Raw genomic sequence first — 23,410 nt, 5'->3', positions numbered from 1 at the left:
GCTACTGCTCAAGATCAGTTTCTTCATTACAGTTTGTGGTTTTAAGTAAAGCAGTACATATTTAGAGATGGCGGAAAAATTGTAACTACTAATAAAATATGAATTTACATTTACATATAATTATAATAAACGTTTTTTAAGAAAAGTTACAGATAGCAAACAATTCGAACGGTTGGTGCATTGAATGCAAAACCGTCCGGAAATTGCAAGAGGAACGCGAACATTTGGATAGAATAAACAACTGGTGAAGTGAAAATGGGACAGTTTTGTAACAGAAATACATAAATATCCACCGCATAGGACTGGAAAGCAATGACAGAGGGTAATGTTTTATTGATATAATAAGTTCAAGCAATTTATAAATTTTTATCTATTTCTGTAGGTATTGATAAACTACATGGCGAAAGCAAAGAAAAACCTTTCAGCGAACTCGATCTATTTGAGGGCAAAGGAGGAGGACCCTCGTATGAGTTAACCTTATCTGCTTTTGAGCAAACTGTTTCCGAAATACTACACACAAAATCAGTTGTTAATCCTTCTGGCAGTAGCTTTGGAGCAGAGGAAATGTTGGAGTTTTAGCCTTCGGGAAGTGTTGCTTTGCCATATGTGCGTGCAGGAAAAAAACGGAAGATCTAAGAAGAAAAGAAGGTAGAAATGCTGCGATTGCAAACGCATAATAATAAGCACTTGACGGTATGCTAAAAAAATGGCAAGGAACATGTCCATTGTACAAGTTGGGAAAATATGCCGAAAAATCATATAATTTAAGGAAGGAAAAGTTGGATTTGGGAAATTGAATTAAAAAAGAAAAAATTCAAAGGTTAGATTTTCAACTAAGCAATGTGTATAACTGAACATAGTATATGTACATACGTATATTGAAAGTGTTTAGTGTTTTCTTAAGTTTTGTTTTATATTTTAAGAATATTTTGTGGTTTGTTTCTTAATAATTTTCATAATTTTTTTTAAATTTATTTGTATTTGTATCTTAGCCTTAGAAGTTAAATATTAATGATTTTTCAAAATAATGTGATATTTTTGTTTTCTATTTAATAAATGGACAAAATAGATACGATATTTACGATTTTTTGCATTGAAAATGAGGTCTTTATTTTCTATTTCATAAAATTAAAACATTATTAGATAAAGTAATTCATTAAATTATTTCCTGAGCAAGTCGATTAGTTATGATGGGTTCGAATTCTGCATTATATCAATCTCTCCACTATAGTCGTTAATGCCATTTTCTGCAAAATTCGAATCGAAACGTCGTCCGATATTATAAATAGCACTACATTAATTGATAATTGCCGTTGCTTTTTCGGGTATGTAATGCAGCCTCTTTCGGAGGATAAACATCTGAATTTTAATTCTAATCTATCTACTATCTGGAGTTTCATTTTAAGCAGCTGGATACGGAGTCATGAGAAATGTTTCGAGAGGTGATCTAGTATCGCCTAGTAACCAAAATTATTTTTATACTCTCACAACAAGTTGCTAAGAGAATTAGATATAGAGTTATACATATATACCAAACTGATAAGAGCGACGAGTAAAGTTGAAATCCGGATGTCTGTTTGTCCGTCCGAGATATCTAGATGAAACTTGGTATGCATGTTCCTTAGCAACTTGCTACCTTATACAGTATAAAAATTGAAGAAATCGGATTATAACAACGCCTACCTCCCATAAAAAGGTTATGTTGAAAACTACTAAAAATGATTTAATTCAGTAAGGGAAAACACCAGAAATCTTATGACTCATTATAAAGAAGGTACAGAAAGGTTCCACCCAAATTGGTATACAAAACTTTAAGTGGGCGTGGCTCCGCCCACTTATGGGTAAAAACCATATCTCCGAAACAACTTAGCAAATTTCAATGAAATGGTTCATAATATTTTCTTGTTATCCGAATGGCATGTTCTGAAAATAGGCCAAAATCGGCTCACCACCAGGCCTACTTCTTATATACCAGAACTTTGAAGTCGATCTGAATCGTTTACTTTACTGTATAAGACTAGCTGTGTCAAATATCTCTTATAGTCTAGTCTTGGTGAGAATTTAATTCATTCTAATTTTATTTTCCCTTTGTCATCGCTTAAATACAATTTTGAAGACATCGTAAGTAACTAATTATATGTGTATGTGTGTATGGCTATATGTAAATATATTTTATATGTTGCACGATAAGGGGTTATTTCAAACGCACACAAGCAATTGCCCAAATGTATCAAGAGGTTATATAATAAAAAATGCACACATACATATATATTTTTGTATTTGTGTCCGGAGGAGGATAGGATCATGTGTAGAAGTTCACGTAAGTGAGGAAAGTTTTTGATTGTCATTCACTTGGGAGTGGCCAGAAACGATTCTTCTCCACATGATTCAAGCAGCTCACGACTTACGGTTTTAGACCAAGTATCCTCTGCGTAGCTAACAAACGTACGTTTGAAGGCGAGCTAAAGTGAGAAGGCGAACCCGCTTCTGCGTTTGGGCGTAGGGTTTGGGACCCACCACATAAAAAATAAGTACCAATGAAAAATCTACGAAAGCCTCGGATGAGACACCCCCCTATTGATGACGACCCCTGCAAACGTTTTAAGGATAATGATTTAAGGGCATGCACCTGGAATATCCGGACCCTTAATTGGGAAGGTGCCTATGCCCAGCTGGTAGATGTCCTCATACGACTAAAGGCTGATATCACCGCCATCCAAGAAGTGCGATGGCCGGGACGAGGACGGAAGAAGGTGGGTCCTTGTGACATCTACTACAGCGGCCATATAAAGGCGCGCAAATTTGGTTTTGCGTAACGAAATCGATCACGTTGTGATAGACGAAAGATATGTCTCCTGTGTTTTAGGCGTGTGTACGCTCCGAGGACCAAATATAGATTCGGACCATTATCTAGTAGCAGCAAAGATACGCATTCGCCTCTGTGCAGCAAAAAACGCCCGTCAACAAACACAAGAAAGGTTCGACGTCGAAAAGCTGCAATCTCAACAGACAGCCACGAAATACTCTACTCGACTTGTACTTCTGCTCTGTGAGAGAACTCATCAGCATCTCGGTATAAGGGAACTGTGGAACGGCATGTCTTGGCTCCAAGTCATTGCGTACCGCTGCAGCCGAAACAATTGGATTTCGGCAACGACAAAAAACGAGCTGGTACGATGAGGACTGCCTCAGCGGAAGGAAAACAGACTGCCAGCTCGCAAAGTTGCAAACGACCACAACACGTGCGGGATGGGATAGATACCGAGAGCTGAAGAGGGAAGCGAGACGCATCTGCAGACAAAAAAAGAAAGAGGCCGAAATGCGTGAGTACGAAGAGCTTGAGAAGCTGGCAGACAGAGGTAATGCTCGAATATTTTATGAAAAAATTAAGCGACTTAACGAAGGTTTCAAGACCAGAGCATCTTCATGTAGAGACCAAGGTGGTAATCTGGTAAACGATATCCAGTGCATACTGGGATTATGGAGGGAACACTTCTCCGACCTGCTGAATGGCAGTGAAAATACAACACCAGAAGATGACGAACCCGATTCCCCAATCGATGACGATGGAACAGATGTTCCATTACCCGACCAGGAAGAAATTCGAATAGCAATTACCCGCCTGAAGAACAACAAAGCGGCGGGCCGATAGATTACCGGCAGAACTATTCAAATACGGCGGCGAAGAACTGATAAGGTGCATGCATCAGCTTCTTTGCAGAATATGGTCGGAAGAAAGCATGCCTGACGATTGGAATCTCAGTGTGCTCTGCCCAATCCATAAAAAGGGAGATCCCACAATCTGCGTCAATTACCGTGGGATAAGCCTCCTTAACATCACTTATAAGGTTCTATCGAGCGTACTGTGTGAAAGACTAAAGCCCACCATCAACAAACTGATTGGACCTTATCAGTGTGGCTTTAGACCTGGAAAATCGACAACTGACCAAATATTCACCACGAGCCAAATCTCGACACACACCACCTTTTACTAATACGGCTATGTAAGCTGCCGTTGAGTAACACCAAAGGCTCCGTCATGATTGGGAAAGACCTCTTCGAGCCGTTCGATACCACACGAGGTTTCAGACAAGGTGACTCGCTATCGTGTGACTTCTTTAACCTGATGCTGGAAAAAATAGAATAGCAGAGCTAAATAGAGAAAGTACAATCTTCTATAAGAGTGTACAGCTGCTGGCGTACGCCGAAGCAACAACCGCGCCGTTTGTTCTGCTTTTTCCCGCATGGATAAGGAGGCGAAGCGAATGGGTCTGGAGGTGAATGAGAACAAGACGAAATATCTCCTGTCATCGAGCAAACAGTCAGCGCATTCGCGTCTTGGCTCCCACGTTACTGTTGACAATCATAACTTCGAAGTCGTAGATAATTTCGTATACCTGGGAACCAGTATCAACAACTCCAACAATGTCAGCCTCGAAATCTAGCGCAGAATCACTTTTGCCAACAAGTGCTACTTTGGACTGAGTAGGCAAATGAAAAGTAAAGTCCTCTCTCGGCGAAAAAAAAAATCAAACTCTACAAGTCGCTTATCATTCCCGTCCTGCTTTGTGGTGGTTACACTTGCAATCTCCAACTGGCGCCGAACAGCGAAGGAAAGAGAGGAGTGGCGCGCTGTCATCGATTCGGCTATAACCGGCTAAACGGTCAAACGCCTAAAAAACCTATTTGGGGAGGGGAAACGCCTACTTCCCCAAAAAAATGTCATATAAATATGCCCCTACTGTGATCATCTGTACTAAATACTACTTTCATAACTTTATTTATGGCTTGTTTTTAGCCTCTGAAACCCACCTAACTTCTTGACTGTATTTACAAATAAACAAGTTAATTATATGTAATTCTCCTTTCTTCTATATCAACTATCTTAAGAATGCAATTTCGCGGTTTAGTGCAACGTTATAAAATATTTTTAAATATCCCCTTTTCCGGAGCAAACACTAAAAAGTTAAAAGCAAAATTGCATGTAAAGAAGAAAAATGTTGAACTCTGCCTTTATTGGCAGAATATCAACATGAACCCAATCAATATCCGCGAATAGCTTCATCAGCATAAAAAATGCGTCTGTTTTGAACGATAAAAGAAAATGCCAAAACAACAAATGCGTGTTGCAATCTTATCCACGCTGTGAAGAAAGGCGATAAAAAGCATAAAAATCCGTAAATTCGATATTTTGGCAAATACATGGCAAACGCTAGAAAAACGTGGCGTTCCTTTTCGCCAAAAGCTCGCTACTGTAGCCGTATAAAGAACCTAAAAGAGCGCTACTCCCTATGTAAGTGCATATTCATATGGAAAACATGACCAGGAAGGAGTACATATTGATGAAGCCATGTAAAATAATATTCAAAGTTACATATTTAAGTAATATTGCTGAAATTTATATATTTAAAGTTGCGTTTATTTCTTTATAAGAATTTTTATACTCTCGGAACAAAAGTTGCTAAAGAGAGTATTATAGTTTTGTTCACATAACGGTTGTTTGTAACACCTAAAACTAAAAGAGTTAGATATAGAGTCATATATACCAAAGTGATCAGGGTGACGAGTAGATTTGAAATCCGGATGTCTGTCCGTCCGTCCGTCTGTCCGTCTGTGCAAGCTGTAACTTGAGTAAAAATTAAGATATCGTGACGAAACTTGGCACAAATATTCCTTGGCACCATAATAAGATCAAGTTCGAAAATGGGCAGAATCGGACCATTGCCACGCCCACAAAATGGCGAAAACGAAAAACACATAAAGTGTCATAACTAAGCCATAAATAAAGATATAAAAGTAAAATTTGGAATAAAGGATCGCACTAGGAGGGGGCATATTGGGATGTAATTTTTTTGGGGAAGTGGGCGTGGCCCCGTCCACAAATCGGTTATTTGTATATATCTCGCAAACTAATAAAGCTATATTAACCAACTTTCTGCAGTCGGTTCTCTTACATACCCCACCACATACCATGAAAATAGTTGAAATCGGATTATAACCACGCCCACCTCCCATACAAAGGTTAGGTTGAAAATTACTAAAAAGTTAACTAACTAACGAAAAACGTCAGAAACACTAAATTTTGCAGAAAAAATATCAGAAGGGAACTGTACTCAGATTTTTTTACAAAATGGAAAATGGGCGTGGCATCGCCCATTTATGGGTCAAAAACCATATCTCAGGAACTACTCGACCGATTCGAATGAAATTCGGTATGTAATAATTTCTTGACACCCCGAGAACACGGACAAAAAATGGGCGAAATCGGTTCACAACCACTTCTATTTTCCTTATAACTCAATCTCAATTTGAAATCCATATTTTTCCTTCACTTTATAATGTAAACATAAGGAACTAATGAAGATAACGGAATAAAACTTTACACAATTAGTGCATATCATCTCTGGCTTCACTTGTGAAAAAATTGTCGAAAACGGACCATAACTTTTCAAGGCCCCAGATATCGAACATGTTGAACTCAGCGTCTAAATAAAAGATAAATTTTAACCGAAAATATGGGTAAATCTCTCAGCTAATTTAATGTAATTCAGAGGAAATTGTTTTCTTCTAATAGTGTGTCTCTGTTCCAAAAATTATTAAAATCGGGTCATAATATTTCCATATACCTCATTGGTTTTTCAAAAGTATCTTCTCCTAGCTCCCATATACCTAATTATAGGTTTTTCAAAAATACGGTGAGCTTTATTCCGCATATATGTATTGGTTAAATTTCTTCAATAAAGTGCGAGAGTATAAAATGTTCGGTTGCACCCGAACTTAGCCTTTCCTTACTTGTTAACATTATTATTATCCGACACAATATTTACTGAATTGAAATTCCCAACAGGGTTTCCTTAGGTTAAGCAATGCAAACACGCTGTAATTAGGTTGGGTATATCACTAGAGTGAAACCGAAACCACTTTTATTATTAAATGGGTCGAAGAGGATCTTTAAGGTATTAAATTTTTTGTTACTTTATTATACCAAAATTTTGTCCTAAAGTATAAAATTGAGGTTCTGAAACTAACTTTTGCTTACAATCTAGCTTCAGACTTGCCGACGAGGGTTCTCTTTAGCTAACTGCGCTATGAACCAACCCTTTGTTTCATGGGCAACAAGGGACATTCCTTAGCATTTCCATAACTTTTTAAAAACTTTTAAAAACAAACGTGGCGTTATTGGTTTATTGATTCAATACCTGCTGTTCGGAGTTGAGGCAACTGACTTCTGACTGAATTTCGGTAGTAAATTTTCATCATTTCGACTCGTCGTTGGATCGTATATCTTTTGATGATGAAATGGCAAACCTTACTGAAAAATATGGCATCGTTTGCTGCCCCTATCGGTCCCTTTTGTAGCGTCCTATTGAAAACCCTTTTATTTTCCCCACAAACTTTTTAGCCTAAAAGTATACCTATATCTATATATATTTCCTAGATGGAACCTAGGACCTCTATTTAAATGGCTTAAAAGAGTAACAGGCGCGCGACATAAAAGTTTAAAACAGCACAATATTTATAAAACAGCAAAAAACATGTAGATTTTAGTGTAATTATGAGCAATCTTAAGTTGAGGATGAAAGCATATCGAATGCGTTTTCATCTCCTAATATTTTCAAAATTTAAAGTGGGGAAGTGGTCAAAGAATATCCGCAAGTGCTTGCATCATTGCAAACTAAAAAGATTCTTATGTGGATAAATGCTAAATATTGCAAGAATCCGAATTGGAGGCCAAGTGCAGTTTTCTGAACTCCAATGACCATATTGATGCAAATTCTATAACGGGTTATATAATTTTGGTCGATTTGCGTAACAACGAAATACACGGCACATTTATTAGAGAATTACTGCTATTTATTTTAACTGTGAATACTGAATACGTGCATTTAACGGGACACACTTTTGTGGGTATACAACAACTGGATGGGAAGTTTTATAAGAATTGTACAAATGGAAGTGTTTATCAACTCAGTGACATCGACGAATCGCCACTCGAAGGAAATCGAAATATAACAGTGAGAGAAAATGGCATAGTAACTTTTGATGAAAGTATGTTCGAAGCCATTGCTATTAGAAAAAACCTGTGTGATGGACATGATTTAAACGATTTGGCGTCAACAGTGTTGATAGCGCCGAGCAGTTTCGAAACAGTTGCTGAACAGCTTTACCGCTTTATATAGCAGTACGTGGACCTGCCTGGACCTGGACGCTGTTTTCTGCACAAATCGTACGAATTTGTATTTCTAAAGTTATTTTACACGCACATTTCAATGGTGAAAAACGTATTTTCAATTTAGAGAATTATATTTTACTTTTAACTTACTCCGGTCATCTAATAGAATTTTGTGCCAAAACCAAAATTTAACATTTTCCAAAAATGCAAAACGATAACGTACTTCTTATTGATGATTAATTAATCATTCTAGAATACAATGATGAGACTATCGAGTTGCTTGTGCTGGGCAAGTCAAGCTTGAAAAGACGAAGTGATCGCCTTATAAAGTTTGTGGAGTATCCATCTTTTAAATGCAGCATACCAAATGAAATAGAAATGATTTTGGTCGCCGAAACACATACTAGTGAACGTTTTAAGAAACTTATATCAAAAGGACTTTTAGATAAAGCTGCGAGTTTCGGCAAGCAGTTTGACTTGTGCCTTCAACCACTTTATGAGGCAAAAGGCGATAATAATCCAGAGTTACTCGAAAAATTCGATTTATTTCAAATATTCACAGTTTTGTTTAACAACTTGTTGAGTAATTAGGATATCGATATCTCGCCAAGGTACTTAATCTGTCGCTAACCACTCTTAAAATACCCGATATGTGGAAAATCGGAAGAGCGGTTCCTCTACTGAAACCTGGGAAACCCGCCAACCTAGGGGCCTTACTGCTCCCGACACTCACATATCACCTGAACCTAGCAGAACATCAACTTGGTTTCCGTAAATTGCACAGTACCACCACAGCACTTAGCGTCATAAACGCCCAGATAGGTCATGGTCTTAATCAAAAACCTCCCTGTAAGAGAACCGTCCTAGTAGCGTTGGCTTTTGGCTTTTGACCCCTCAAAAGCTTTTGACACGGTCAACTTAACACCGCTACTAGAAGACATTCAACAAACAACACTTTCTCCGGGGCTGAAGAGATGGATTATGAACTACCTGAGCGGTCGACAATCATCTGTATTATTTCGAGGTAAAACATCGAAACTTAGGAAAATTAAACAAGGGGTTCCACAGGGCTGTGTCCTCTCCCCGTTACTGTTTAATTTCTATATCTCTAAACTCCCTCAACCACCAGAGGGAATTTCTGTTACCTCCTACGCAGATGATTGTACGATAATGACGTCGGGCACTGGCATCGATGACATGTGTTCGAAAGTGAACAGCTACCTCCCCGAACTTTCTCGCTTCTTCTCTGCGAGTAGCCTGGCACTCGCACCCACTAAATCCACGGCGACCCTTTTTACCAATTGGACGAAGGAGTACAGACTAAGTCTTAATATTCACATCGATGGCACACCAATTCCGACAGTGAACAATCCCAAGGTTTTGGGAGTCACATTTGACAGTCTGCACTCCTTCACTCCACACACGACTGCGATAGTCACTAAACAGAGCCGCAACAAAATCCTCAAGTCGCTAGCCGGTAGCACTCGCGGATAGGACAAAGCTATCGGCCGGCCGGTCGTAAATTACGCAGCACCGGTATGGTCGCCTGGATACAGTGACACGCAGCAGAGGAAGCTACAGACGTGTCAAAACACCGCACTCCGAACAGCTGCAGGATGTCTCTTGATGTCACCAATGACACATCTTCACAGTGAGGCCATTATGCTGCCTATTAAGGAGCAAAACGAACTGCTTACCAAGCAGTTCCTACTTGGTGGTTTTCGTAGAAATCACCCATGTAGTCACTTGCTGGAAGCAAAACCGCCCCCTAGGTGCATCAAGAGATCATTCCTACAACACGTCGACGAACTCAATCCATATACCGACCAGACTGCGGACGCAAACAGTTTTAGACTCGTTCTAAACGCCATTCACAGTGGAGCTATCAACACCTTCATTGACTTCCAGTCCATGGCGTCCTTGGAACCAAACCACCATCTATAGCAGAAGAAGAGCTCGAGTTGCCAGGTGAAACCAGAATGACCCTTGCGCAACTTCGATCTGGATATTGTAGCAGGTTAAACTCCTACTTATCCAGACTGAACCCCGACATACAAAATACATGTCCCGCATGCCATGAGTCCCCGCATGATACTAACCACCTCTTTGCATGCCCAACGAACCCTACTCATCTAACACCCCTTTCCCTTTTGTCCAACCCTGTCGAAACAGCACGTTTCTTGAGCCTCCCTTTAGATGATTTCGACGACAACTAGATTTATGCTCTTCTTTTCAGGCAGGGATAGATAACCGCTACAACAGCAACAACAATAGAGTCTATTTTTTAAAGTTTGCCATAGACGGGATCACGTAATATTCACTTGGTGCTGGCCTGGACTACAAGTTGCATGCAAAAGAACCTCTCAAACAAGCTTCCAAAGTTTCTATCGAGTCACTATCACTCGAGTCACTATCGACGCCTTCACAATGCGAGTTATAATTTACAAAAGTCATCTCTTTGAAAAAAAAAACGGATTCTTTTTACTAGACCTACTATTGTCGAATATTGTCCTTAATGCTCATATTTGTCTTTAAAGAAGAAAAGCTATATTTCTGATTCATATTTTCGGCATTGGCCAAAAATTTGGTATCGGTCGGACACTATTCTCAAGCATTTGAATGAAGAAAATGTTGAAGTGGATTTGGTAGAAATACGCGAACAGCTACGACGCTTAGAGACGCTCACTATTTTTGAGACCTCATACCGTCTATTCGGAATAGTCGAAATTCATATATCATGCAAAATTAAATATTGAAGAAATATTACATTTTATTTTCATTCAAATATGCTTATCACACATCTTGCTGATTGCGAAGACAGCAAGCAACTAAACTAATGACTGAACCTCGTGCAATGGACTGCCGATCACTGCTTTGTGCAAAGAAAAAAAATAACTCATATTTTCATCTTCGGAATCAGTGTCAGTTGACTAACTCCAATTAAATTAAAAAAAAATATAAATAAATTATATTGTTAACAATAATTATACAGAATATTGTTTAATTTGCCAGCCTTCCCCCAGAAGTAGGCTCTTCCTGGACAGATGACATACTTTTTTTAATATTCACTTATTTTGATTAAATATATGGAATACTTCTGGATGTTGGAAGTAATTAAATGAAATGGATTACTTCTTGAGCTGTTCTTTCTCATACTACATTTTTATAGTCTCGCAACAAAGTTGCTAAAGAGAGTATTATAGTTTTGTTCACATAACGGTTGTTTGTAAGCCATAAAACTAAACGAGTTAAATATAGGGTTATATACATATATCAAAATGATCAGGATGACGAGACGAGTTGAAATTCGGATGTCTGTCTGTCCGTCCGTCCGTCTGACCGTGCAACGAAAACCTTGAGTAAAAATTAAAATATCTTAACGAAACTTGGATTCCTTGGCACCCTGAGGAGGTTGGTATTGAAAATGGGCGAAATCGGACCATTGTCACGCCCACAAAAAGGCAAAAACCTACAAAGTGTCATTACTAAGCCATAAATAAAGTTATAAAAGTAAAATTTGGTATAAAGATCGCACTGGGAAGAGGCATGTTTTTGGGAAGTGGGCGTGGTCCCGCCCCCATATCGGTTATTTGTATATATCTCACAAACCAGTAAAGCTATAGTAACCAAACTTTCTGCAGTCGGTTCTCTTACATACCCCACCACACGCCATGAAAATAGTTTAAATCAAATAATAACCACGCCCACCTCCCATAGAAAGGTTAGGTTGGAAATTACTACAAGTGGGTTAACTAACTAACGAAAAACGTCAGAAACACTAAATTTGACAGAAAAAATTGCAGAAGGAAGCTTTACTCAGATTCTTTTACAAAATGGAAAAGGGGCGTTGCGTCGCCCACTTATGGGTCAAAAACCGTATCTCAGGAACTACTCGACCGACTACTTCGAATCGGTAAAAATAATCGCTATATAATTTTTTTTTAAATATTAAACATAAATTAACAATCATAATATTGAAAATGATAAATTGTAAGTTCAGCCTAATAATTCCATCATAATCAAATCAGAAGCAAGATGAACAACTTCGGCACCTCAATGTTGTTGTTTGAGCTCTGTTAATTGTTAACTATCCATTGTGTAGATCCAAGGGCATCATAGGAGACACTGTGTTTAGCACGTCGAAAATAAGTGGTGAAACTGCTATCTCAAAAGTCCGATGTAATTTGTTGCACATCATCCGATGCCTGAAAAATATTTATAGTTGGTTAGAAATAATTAAAATATCCATATTCGTAGAACAAACCTGTTAAAAGTGGATAAATAATATATAATTAATGCTAAAAATAAACGTATATATATATATATATATATATATATTATATTAAGTACATAAATAAAAATTAAAAGAAAATTTTAACAGCAAAAATAAAATTATTATTATAAAAAAATAATTGTTCTATTTCTCATATTTACATATACAGCTTAAATTTAAAATATTTACAACTTAAAACTATTTTTTTTAATTTATATTTTTGCTGCTTAAATATGTTTTGACTTAACGCCATATAATGCCTTGTGTCTCTAATGAGCTGCTCTTTCGGCACATTTTTAAAATAAATTATGTTGCAAGGGACAAGCCAGTGGAGAGACTTTTTTAGACTTTGTAATGAATTTCAGAAAAAAAATGTGTTAATTATGCAGTAAATTGTAATGTTATTTAATATACTACATCAATATGATGTGATTCATTTAAAAAAATAGCAACATAAAGGACAAAAACAATACTTTAAGCTGATTGCCGCACAAGTTACCTCTTATCGTAGAATCACCCATATATATATACATATATGTGGCGATACTCACATTTAACATTTCATTAAATTTAAATAAAGCGATCACTTACAGGTTAATATTAAGATCATTTACATTAGCACAACTAAATATTAAGTTATCCTACATTTCACTTCACCTTATTCTACTATACCTTGTTATCCGAAGAGTAACACTATTGTTATCTCTATTACACATAGTAATTAAGCAATTACTATTATATTAATATCAATACATTGTAAGTAAACATATTAACAGCATCATCACCTGATGCTTGTCGATCACCGTTACCTTACTATAAATTAACTAACGCTAAGCTATTCAACATCAGTTGGATTTTGGTTATCACGTCGCCTAGACGTGTAGTAATAAAGGACCAAATCTAAGGTATTTACAACTTAGGACTAATGTGTACATCTTACAACTAAAATATTTACAACTTAAAACTATTTTTTTTAACTTGTATTTTTGTTGCTTCAATCTGTTATGGCTTAAGGCTACATAATGCCTTATCATCTGCTCCTTTGGAATATCTGAAAAATACATCTGAAATAAATTAGTAAGTAATGTTATAACGAATTTTGTATATAAAATTTTATATAGCTTACCAAAAAGAAGATCAATGCATTTGAATTTTAACAGCGGCTGCTTTCCCTTCTTCCCTCTAAATTATAGCCATTTATTAGGGTGTCCCCAAACAATGAACGCAAGACTCCGTCGACATTGCCTTTATGCCCCTTTGCCTTAACCAAAAGCCGCATCTTCATATTAAAATAAATAAATTGTTTTTATAACAATAAATTTATAGGTATCACAATATCTACCAGAGCATCTGCACTGAACCTCGTCTGTATTACGGTTGCTACAGAGCTTAATGCTTCCTCCGATGACATAGGGAGTTTGGCAGATAGTACTAAATACTCCTCATCTTCTATGTCACCGGTGATGCGCCCAATGGTCTTTTGGGTTCTGGCCGTGAGCACTTTGTACTTCCGTAATAATCTGCTCTGGGCCAGGAACTCAGATTTTTCGGGCATCTGAAATAACAAAAAGATTTTAATTTGGATGAATGAAAAAAGGAATAAAATGTTTATAATATAAAAATTACCTTATTCGCAAGGACATTTTCAATTGAATTTAGACGGGAGTCCATTTTTAAAACAGTATCCCTTATTGTTTTAATATCTCTCGATAACTATAAAAATAATTTATTTAAATATATCATATCAGAATAATATTTGTTTGTATATGTATGTATACCTTGTTCATTGTTTGGGGATACTTCATTTCATATATTGCCTGGGTCGCGAGTAGTCGAAAAACAACGCCTTTCTATACAGTCTCTGCAAATAAAATATGTGTACCTTTTTTACCTAAAATTTTAATACAATTTATTACCTTCCATGATGACAGCGTTTGAGGCAACTTCTGACATCTCAAATATGTCCTCCATCTAAAAATCTTAATATATAAAAATCACGTGTCACGTTGTTTGTTTTCGATGGACTCCTAAACTACTGAACCGATTTTAATGAAATTTTTAACACTGTGTGCAGTTTGGTCCAACTTGAAAGATAGGATAGTTTATAACTCTCCTTATAGTCGCATTATTTATTTATTGCAAATTATTTGTTTATTATTAGCAAAGAGCTATCCACCAGTTGGTGGCGCTAAGTGCGCTATGTTACAGTAGATGGCGCTACATTTCTTTTTAAATTTTCATGGATTTAGGCTGTCATAACAAAAGCTGCCACTTGCTAAAAACATTAAATGAAAATGCGTTGTTTGAAGTTTATATGATTTGGATGTAAGTACATTCATTTGAATATTTGTACGTTAGTTTGTGGTTTGTCTTAGTTTTTTTAGCGCTTTTGGATACATATTTATGCATTTGTATATTCATTTATACGTGTGTGTATATATGTCTGTTTTTTTCATAAAAATATTTCATTTTCAATATATGTTCGATTGTGTGTGTAGATAAAATTTGTCAGTACGTGTATACTTTTTCTGTAGTTGGCTTTGTATATTTTTACATTACCGCAAGTGTTTGAATATATTTACGATTGTATGTATATTTTCTCATTTGTTGGTTGGAATAAAAATCACACAGCAGGACAATACTCTCAGCATTATTTCAGATCTACATCGCTCATTTGACACACTTCAATATCCTCTAATATTTTGACAAGGACAGGACGAATATCATATAAATATATGAATTTTAATACAAATATCTATTTTTCTAAATATCTATTTTTATTTTTTTGCAAAATTTTATCCGGTTTTCTAATAACCTTTTTCAATAGTGGCATATAATTTTCAAACTTATGGGCTGACAAATTATCTAACGGACCATACTGTCTCACACACTCGCCTAAATGAAGTAGACCATGAACATTAAAACTAATCAAATGATTACCATGTAATTCTGAAAACAATTTTACGAAATGCTTCAAAATTTCTTCTTCTATTTTAATACCTACTATATTAGATGACCTCTCACAAGTCAGAAGTCGAATTCCGGCATTGCAATAAAAGGAAGTGGTAGTAAAAATGTTCATGAACACATCCCTTCAAATATTCCACTATATAACAAAAATTTTCGGAATTCTGTGGATTTCCAATTATTTGATTCAGTAAAATCTCTTGTAATTCTACAAAATTCGGACGGCACGAATTTTGCCACAATACATAGCTTTTCGTTTTTTTTTAAATAATGAATTTGAGTAACTTTTTCATGATTCCTACATAACACGACACGAGTAGGTGAGTCACAAGTAAAGTATCGAACACTGAAATGTTATTCTAATATCACTATTGCTCCTATTATAGGCCACACACAACTTTTGGACGATTTCGTAACTTGTAGTCCATCAACCGCCACATCGATTTCTATTTTAGACACATTTTCCAAAAAATTAAAACTTTCAGTTTGTAAATGATTTTGAATTGCTAAATACAAAAACTCTCCTCCTTGTATGTTATTTAGAGTTTTTAATGATTAAGGTAAACCATTTACACTGATTTTCTGTAAAGCCAATTTATTCCTAATTGCCCATGCCTTAAGTTCCTTTTATTTTCTGTTAACTCAGAATAGTCTAACAGTTCAATGTCATCTGTGCATTCAAAGAGATACTGATTTTCAGAGTCAGTAGCATCTTCAACTTCGTTCCCTGTCTTTAAACTGACAACACCTTTACTGGTACTTGTCGTTGTCTGAAATAATTAAATCTACGCTACTGCTACTACTTGGCATATTTCCAATTTCTTTAGAAAGATCGCAAAGTTTACGAAATTTTGACACCGAAGCTTCAAATTTCGCTTTTTCTTTACTCAGAGATTGGATATTGTCTTTTTACTCATTTTGATATATGCATGTATGTATGTATTAAATATTTAAAAAAATTTAATTTAAGATTGTTGTCGAGTTATGCGACCTCGAATTAGACGGCTTGCCAAATAAAAAGAGATATTGGGTTTTTAATGTTAATTCACAATTTTTGTATTTACGTATGGGGTATAATGTACATATATACAATGTGTGTATGCGTGTTCTCAGTTGTTCGTCTGCTGATTTTCACTTCATTCTTGTGTCTATTCTTATAAGAATTTGACTTGCTTGTTAAGTTGGTGCAGTTGGTGACTTTTGCATTGTCCTCTAATTCGTCTTTCGACCAGTTTAGAGGAAAATGCAGGGATGTGTTCATTTGGTATGAACAGTTGATATTTTTTTTAAATGTTTCACTGCAAGGTGATTTGGAGAAATATACTACAAGAAAGAAAAATCTTTTTTATTCATATATCTATCATTATCATCTATAAATAAAACACAGATGAAATGTATGTATGCAGTAAACAGATTTTGGGAACAATGCACTAGATGCGTACTTATAATCATGTACCTACTAAGGTTATTTACAAAATAATAATTATCCATTAATTTGGACAAAATGCAAGATACCATAATACATTCCATAATAACGGACCCAATACGGAGCCTTGCGGTACTCCACCTGTCCTTCGTTTAAGCACCGTGTATACAACTCGGTGAACATTCTTTTATATTTATCGATTTTGAGTGCCTTGTTCGGGATGCCATCAAGTCCAGTCGCCTTTGCGTTGCGTTTCTCGTCGATTGTCATAGCTTCCACCACTGCGGATAACCTTCTACGCGATTGTAGCTCTTGCCTAGGGAAGAGAGTTTTCACCACCTTTTCTAGGAGCGCATGGCATGTTGGTGCTTGGCTTCTACCCCTCTGACCTTTGTCATGACAATTTTATATGCGTTACCCCACCGATTTTCGTCCACCTTCTCACACAGTTCTTTGAAACTAGATGACTTGCTTCTTCTTCTTCTTGAATTCTTTACGTTTTTTCTTAAACAATTCGCATATTCTTGTGTACTCTGGCCTACCTTGGTTTCTTTGAGAGAGACGTCGCAACTTATGGCATTCACTTCTTAGAACGCTAACCTCTTCGTTCTACCAGTATGCGGACGTTCGAGATGTGCCTGATTTTTTTCCTGCACATGGCAACATCACTGGCTTTGTTCACATGCTTTACAAGCAATTCAGTTTGTCGATCTAAGTCGTTCACGATACCTGGATTCCCATCCAACATGAATTCAAATATTTTCTCGTCTAACGTTTCTATCTTCCATCCTCTTTTTTGGTGTTTCTTCAGACTGGCTCGCGTATGTGTTCGCGTACCGATTTCTACCATAATGACATGATGGTCACTATGAGTATAAAAGTCTCACATATTCCAACTTGCTCTTCTAACTAACGTGCTGCTAGCGAAAGTGATATCTATGACCATTATTTTTAAAAGTATAGATTTAACCATTCTCCAGAACCTCTCGCAACTCTCTTTGAGTATATCGTTAAATGACATGTTTCTAATTCGCGCAATAACTATTGCATGCGGTTTTGCGCTTGCCCTGCGTCCATACATTATCCTTTTCCGTGTCTTTCTTCCCATTTACGGAAGAGTTGTTTTCCTTTTCTTTGCTCACCTTGACCATCTTTAGCTCTTCCCCTTGGCTTGCTTTTTTCTTAGATGGCGTCCTTCGCCTCTGCAGCTCATCCTCGCGGGGTCGAATCCACCGATGTGAGTCTAAGAGGACAAGTCTTGAATTGAGTCTAAGAGGACAAGCTTTTCGCACAAATCTTGATGTACGTTTGAAGGAGTCAGCTTCAGCGCTAACTCCACTAGTGCTTGGCGTTCTCCTGGGCAGTTCCACTTCTGACATTTTGTCACCATTACCAGAACTCTGAGTGCCACTACTCGTTATACTATTACTAGCTGCTGTTTATTCTCAGTTCATTCTCCATTCTTTGTGTTTTTTCAGCGCATCGTGTGTAGAGGGGCGGGTATACTCTCGTAGAAAATGCTCCTACACCAGTTCCCTGAGGCCTGTCCTTCGCTTTACCATTCCCGGAAAACACGGACGGACCGGCGCTTGCCCGGAGCAACGCACACTACTACTCCTGCGTCCAATACACACTCCCTGACATCTTGGCAGAGCAAGCTCACAACATCCTTTTAATCTCTCCAGTGGAGACGTCGCTGTCAAGACTTCAAGGAACTCCCAATGCGCCGCGCAGTGTATCGGAAACCAGGAAACGGCCCAATATGGGCCGGTGGATTTTTGTATTACTCAACATGCCCATGGGAACCACCTATTTCTAAGAGGCGGTGTCGGTTCGCCTCTGCCACAGGAACATCTTCGGTTTGCTGTCTTTTTAGCGCTTCCTCCGCTCCTGTCGCTCATCGTCGGAGATTGCTTATTCGTTTAAACTTATTTCGCAACTAACTTCTACTACAGGCCGTCCGGCTATCCTTAGTTACTTTGTACCTTATAAATCGGTTAATATTGTATATGAAATATTTTAGCCAAATTAAGTGACCTTATAGTCTTAATTAGTGTACTTTGGTGGAGAAAATAAGTGAAATCGGTTCAGGAATTCAGCCTATGTACTATATATGATGATTTTCGTTTTTCTATTGGACATTATGCCGAATACATGGATCAAATTGTGTGTTATCTTAATAAAATGACATCAAGACGAGTCAAAATCCGAATGTCTGTCCGTCCGTCAGTGCAAGGGATAACTTGAGTAAAAATGAGATGTCTTGACGAAACTTGGTACACTTGTTCCTTGGGAGGGTTGCTTCCGAAGATGGCCAAACTGACACGCCCACAAAATGGCGAAACCCGAAAACACATAAAGTGTCATAACTAAGACATAAATAAAGTTATAAAAGAACAAGTAATGAAGGGCTAAGTTCGGGTGTCACCGAACATTTTATACTCTCGCAATTTATTTATTTAATTTTATTAATAAATTGCAAACAATATGACCCACATATTCGGTATATATGTATATGATATAAAGTCCATTCAATGTTGGAAACCATAATATTAGGTATATGGAAGATAGGTGAAGTTATGACCCGATTTCACACATTTTAGGCACGGACACATATTATTAGAAGAAACATATTCCCTCTGAATTTCTTCAAAATATCTGACTTACCTGTATTTCCGGTAAAAAATTTATTCGAAGCTCTGAGGTCCTTATATTCGATATATATTCAGGGCCTTGAATACTTATGGTCCGATTTTGGCGATTTTTAGAAGGGCGATGCCACACTGTAAAGATAATAACTACGCCCACCTTGCATACAAAGGTTAGGTTGAAAACTACTAAAAGTGCGTTAACTCACTAACGAAATACATCAGAAACACTAAATTTTACAACAGAAATAGCAGAAGCAAGCTGCACAAAGATTTTTTTACAAAATGGAAAATTGGCGTGGCATCGCCCACTTTTGGGTCAAAAACCACATCTTAGGAACTACTCGATATTTTCTTGATACTCTGATGACACGTGTGGAAAATGGATGAAATCGGTTCACAACCCCGACTACTTCCCATATAACTCAATTTTGAATTCCATCTGATTCCTTCACTTTATAGTATATGTATATAGTACATTAGGAACCGATGAAGAGCGAAATTAAATTTGAAAAAATACTGTATTAGTTCTGTGGCATCTCTTGTGGAAAAATTTTCGAAATTCGGTAAATCTCGCAGAGTTTTAATGTAATTCAGATGATCTTTTTCTTCTAATATTACTCCATAGTTGAATACCATACATCCTAATCGGCTTTATGATCGCATTGTATAAAAGCACTTTATTGTCTAGGCTAAGTTTAGAGATTTTATTTAAAAGCCAATTTCAATTTGCAACAGTTATCTTCATACGAGTTATTTTACTAGATATATGTATATTTTTTCCACGTAAGTCTTCTAAGATAAGGCACTTCATTCGCTTTAGGCACTAAAATGCTTGGGGTAGTAAATGTACAAACCACCGCGGGCGTATAATTCAAGAATTTCTTAGCCAAACAAACCTTGCGTTGATAAATAGTGGCACAAAAAACACCTACCAAAAAGGAAATAAAGGTTCGATAATAGACCTTATGTTTGCAAATGACGCACTTACCAGGCTGATTAAGTGGGAGGTCTCAGACATGTACACAAATAGTGATCACATGGCAATCATTGCGGAAGTATTGTTCTCTCGAAACACGGCGCTCTCGAGGAGAAACACTCCTCAAAAGCGAAGCTGGAGGCAAAAAGAGTTCGACCCTGAAGTCTTTAATATAGTCTGGAGTACAGCAAAGGCAACAGGCGATGATGCCACCCACTTAGTATCCGCACTGCGTAAGGAACTGGTCGCAGCATGCGACGCAACAATGAGAAGAACGAAATACCATAACAAGCAACGCCCAGTATATTGGTGGAATGATGAAATTGCCACGCTGCGGAAGCTCTGTCATTCAGCTAGACGACGCCTACAGCGCAACCGGGATAGAGAAATCGAATACAGCCTCAGAGAAGCATTTAAAATGAATAAAAAGCATCTGAAATCAGCCATTACCCGCAGCAAAAAATCGTGCTTTGAAAAGCTATTATTTCAAGACCTGCCCTGTTTGTCAAAATGTATAACGCATGCTTACAAGAAGGGGTGTTCCCCGATCTCTGGAAAGTCCAGCGCCTGGTTCTACTTCCAAAACCGAAGAAACCTCCAGAAGAACCTTCATCATACCGACCACTGTGCATGCTTGATACAATGGGAAAAGTTTACGAAAGTATAATAAGAAACCGCTTGGAAATTGCAATCCAAGATTTCGGCGGACTATCAAAGAGTCAATACGGCTTTATAAAGCAGAGGTCAACCATCGACGCATTAAAAGAAGTTGTCGTCACCGCAAAGTGTGCGGTAAGTGGCAAACGATGGAAAGGTGGTACAAAAAAATACTGCGCGCTGATTACCCTGGATGTGAAGAACGCATTCAACTCAGCGAAGTGGGCAAACATAATAAAATCCCTATATGACATACGCGCCCCTCAATACCTAATAAAAATAATAATTAGTTATTTTAAAAACAGAAGGCTGATATTCGACACGGACGAAGGCACAAAGAGCTACTCTATTTCGAGTGGAGTTCCGCAAGGGTCGGTTTTAGGTCCCCTTCTATGGAACCTGATGTATGATGGAGTGCTAAAAATACAACAACCAAAAGCAGTGAAATTAATCGCATATGCTGACGACCTTATAGTGGTAGCAGTGGCTAAGCACATAGATGACCTCCGCAGCAAATGCAATGAATGCGTAAATGGCCTGCGTCAATGGTTTTCTTCCATGAGTTTGAAATTGGCTGAGCACAAAACGGAGGTATTGCTCATAAGCACTAGAAAAATTGAAGAAAGAATAACCATCACTATAGGGGACTGTGAGATTACCTCACAGCCACAGCTGACGTACCTAGGGGTAATATTGGACTCAAAACTCAAATTCAAAGAGCACTTAGCGTACACTTCCAGAAAAGCAAATAAGGTGCATAACGCTTTATCTAGAATGATGGCAAATAAAGGTTGTTTGCGTTCCAGCCGAAGATTTATAATTGCAAAAGCAATGAGCTCTGTAATCCTGTATGCGGCTCCAATATGGATCCAGGCGCTAGACATAAAAGCGTATGCCAAGTCGATAAACGCAGTGCACAGACTCTCAGCAATAAGAGTAACAAGTGCCTTCCGAACGATATCCAGCGAAGCAGCTGAAGTACTAGCTAGTATGCCGCCCATAGACATCCAGGGAAAAGAATTCGCGCGAATGCATGAATCACCAGCGCCCCACTCTTATACAAGAAAACTCGAGGAGAGAAACAGGAGCATTACAATGTGGCAGCAACGGTGGGAAACCTCAACCAAAGGACGGTGGACCCACAGACTAATACCCGACATCCATTCGTGGATAAATAGACTGCATGGAGACCTTGATTTCCACCTGACCCAAATATTAAGTGGTCACGGGTGCTTCAGAAGCTACCTGTACAAATTCCGTCATAACACTAGTCCGTACTGTCCGATGTGCACAGAGTCATTAGAAGACTGTGAACATGTATTTTTTCATTGCCCTCGTTTTTTAAGTATACGGGATAAGCTGAGAATTACCTTAGGAGGTAGTTTACGGGTGGAAAATTTGACTGCACTTATGTGCCAGTCCTCCGATAAATGGCGCGCTGTTAGCGAAGCAGCAGCTTTAATTATGACACAACTGAGACATTTACAACAGGGTAGACGTCAGTCCGTCCGTTTCTTAGAGGAGACTTAAAATGTCTAGGCACTCCCACGAAGTAATACTTAATCCGGTGGTTCCGTGGGAGAGCCCAGGGTTGGGAGTAGGTTAGGTTTAGCGGATTAAAGTTCCGCACTTCGGCTTTCGATGCTTCCTCCTACTATAAAAAAAAAAAAGGCACTAAAATGTTATTATCATAATTTTCATGAAGGAAAGAAGACATCTTTGATAGTTACACCTTTTCAAATATTTTAGAAAGACAAGATAGAAGACTGATTGGTCTGTATGAAGACGGCTGTGATAAGCCTTTTTCAGGTCTAATTATCATGATTATCTGTCACTGTTGAATTGGATAGTCTCCAAAACTAAGAATTTCATTGAAGAGCAAGACAGCACCTCTGCAGCAATATTTGGGAACCAAGCATTTTTAGGGTAATATTATCCTATCTTGGCGACTTTTTTTGATTAAGTACTTTTATGATCTTAATAATTTCAGAAGGTGAATTTTTAAAGGACTCGAGCGACTTGTTAGCTGTGTTGGGTAAGATTGACAGTTTAAAGTTGTTATTTGGTCAATTAGGTTGAAATTCTAGGTGATTTGCAAAATAATTAGACTTTTCCTTGTTACTTGTCGAGCCCAATTTCCACCCAAGTCTCGTATGGGTATGTTGGAGTCGACTAGTGGCTTCATGGATTTTTGGGCTTTACATAGGGAATTTTGCTTACTTGAGTTTGAATACAGTAGATTTCAATTGAAGCTGTGTGGAAGGAGAGCGATTTATTTGTCATTGTC

General features: G+C 37.6%; 2 protein-coding genes across 11 annotated transcripts in view; one reads left to right on the top strand and one right to left on the bottom strand.

Annotated features, from left to right (window-relative positions):
- Positions 1–23,410, top strand: part of LOC105215883 (sulfotransferase 1 family member D1) — a 524,336-nt gene that overhangs the window by 398,871 nt on the left and 102,055 nt on the right. The gene's annotated exons all lie outside the window — the stretch shown is intronic.
- LOC128921431 (uncharacterized) lies at positions 13,118–15,211 on the bottom strand. Of its 2 annotated transcripts, XM_054229148.1 has the most exons (5): positions 14,363–15,211; positions 14,225–14,307; positions 14,073–14,159; positions 13,789–14,001; positions 13,118–13,725 (listed from the first exon to the last, which is right to left on the bottom strand). In XM_054229148.1, the coding sequence occupies exons 2-5, from the start codon at positions 14,249–14,251 to the stop codon at positions 13,600–13,602; spliced, it is 453 nt and encodes a 150-aa protein (XP_054085123.1). In that variant the 5' UTR covers positions 14,252–14,307; positions 14,363–15,211; the 3' UTR covers positions 13,118–13,599. The 2 variants fall into 2 exon arrangements, with proteins under 2 accessions (XP_054085123.1, XP_054085122.1); XM_054229147.1 differs by having other exon boundaries at positions 14,225–15,210.

Source organism: Zeugodacus cucurbitae, chromosome 4 (assembly GCF_028554725.1).
Source record: "Zeugodacus cucurbitae isolate PBARC_wt_2022May chromosome 4, idZeuCucr1.2, whole genome shotgun sequence".
NCBI classification, from domain to species: domain Eukaryota; kingdom Metazoa; phylum Arthropoda; class Insecta; order Diptera; family Tephritidae; genus Zeugodacus; species Zeugodacus cucurbitae.
Note: the sequence above shows the minus strand (reverse complement) of the source record. Positions and strands in the feature narration are given on the sequence as shown.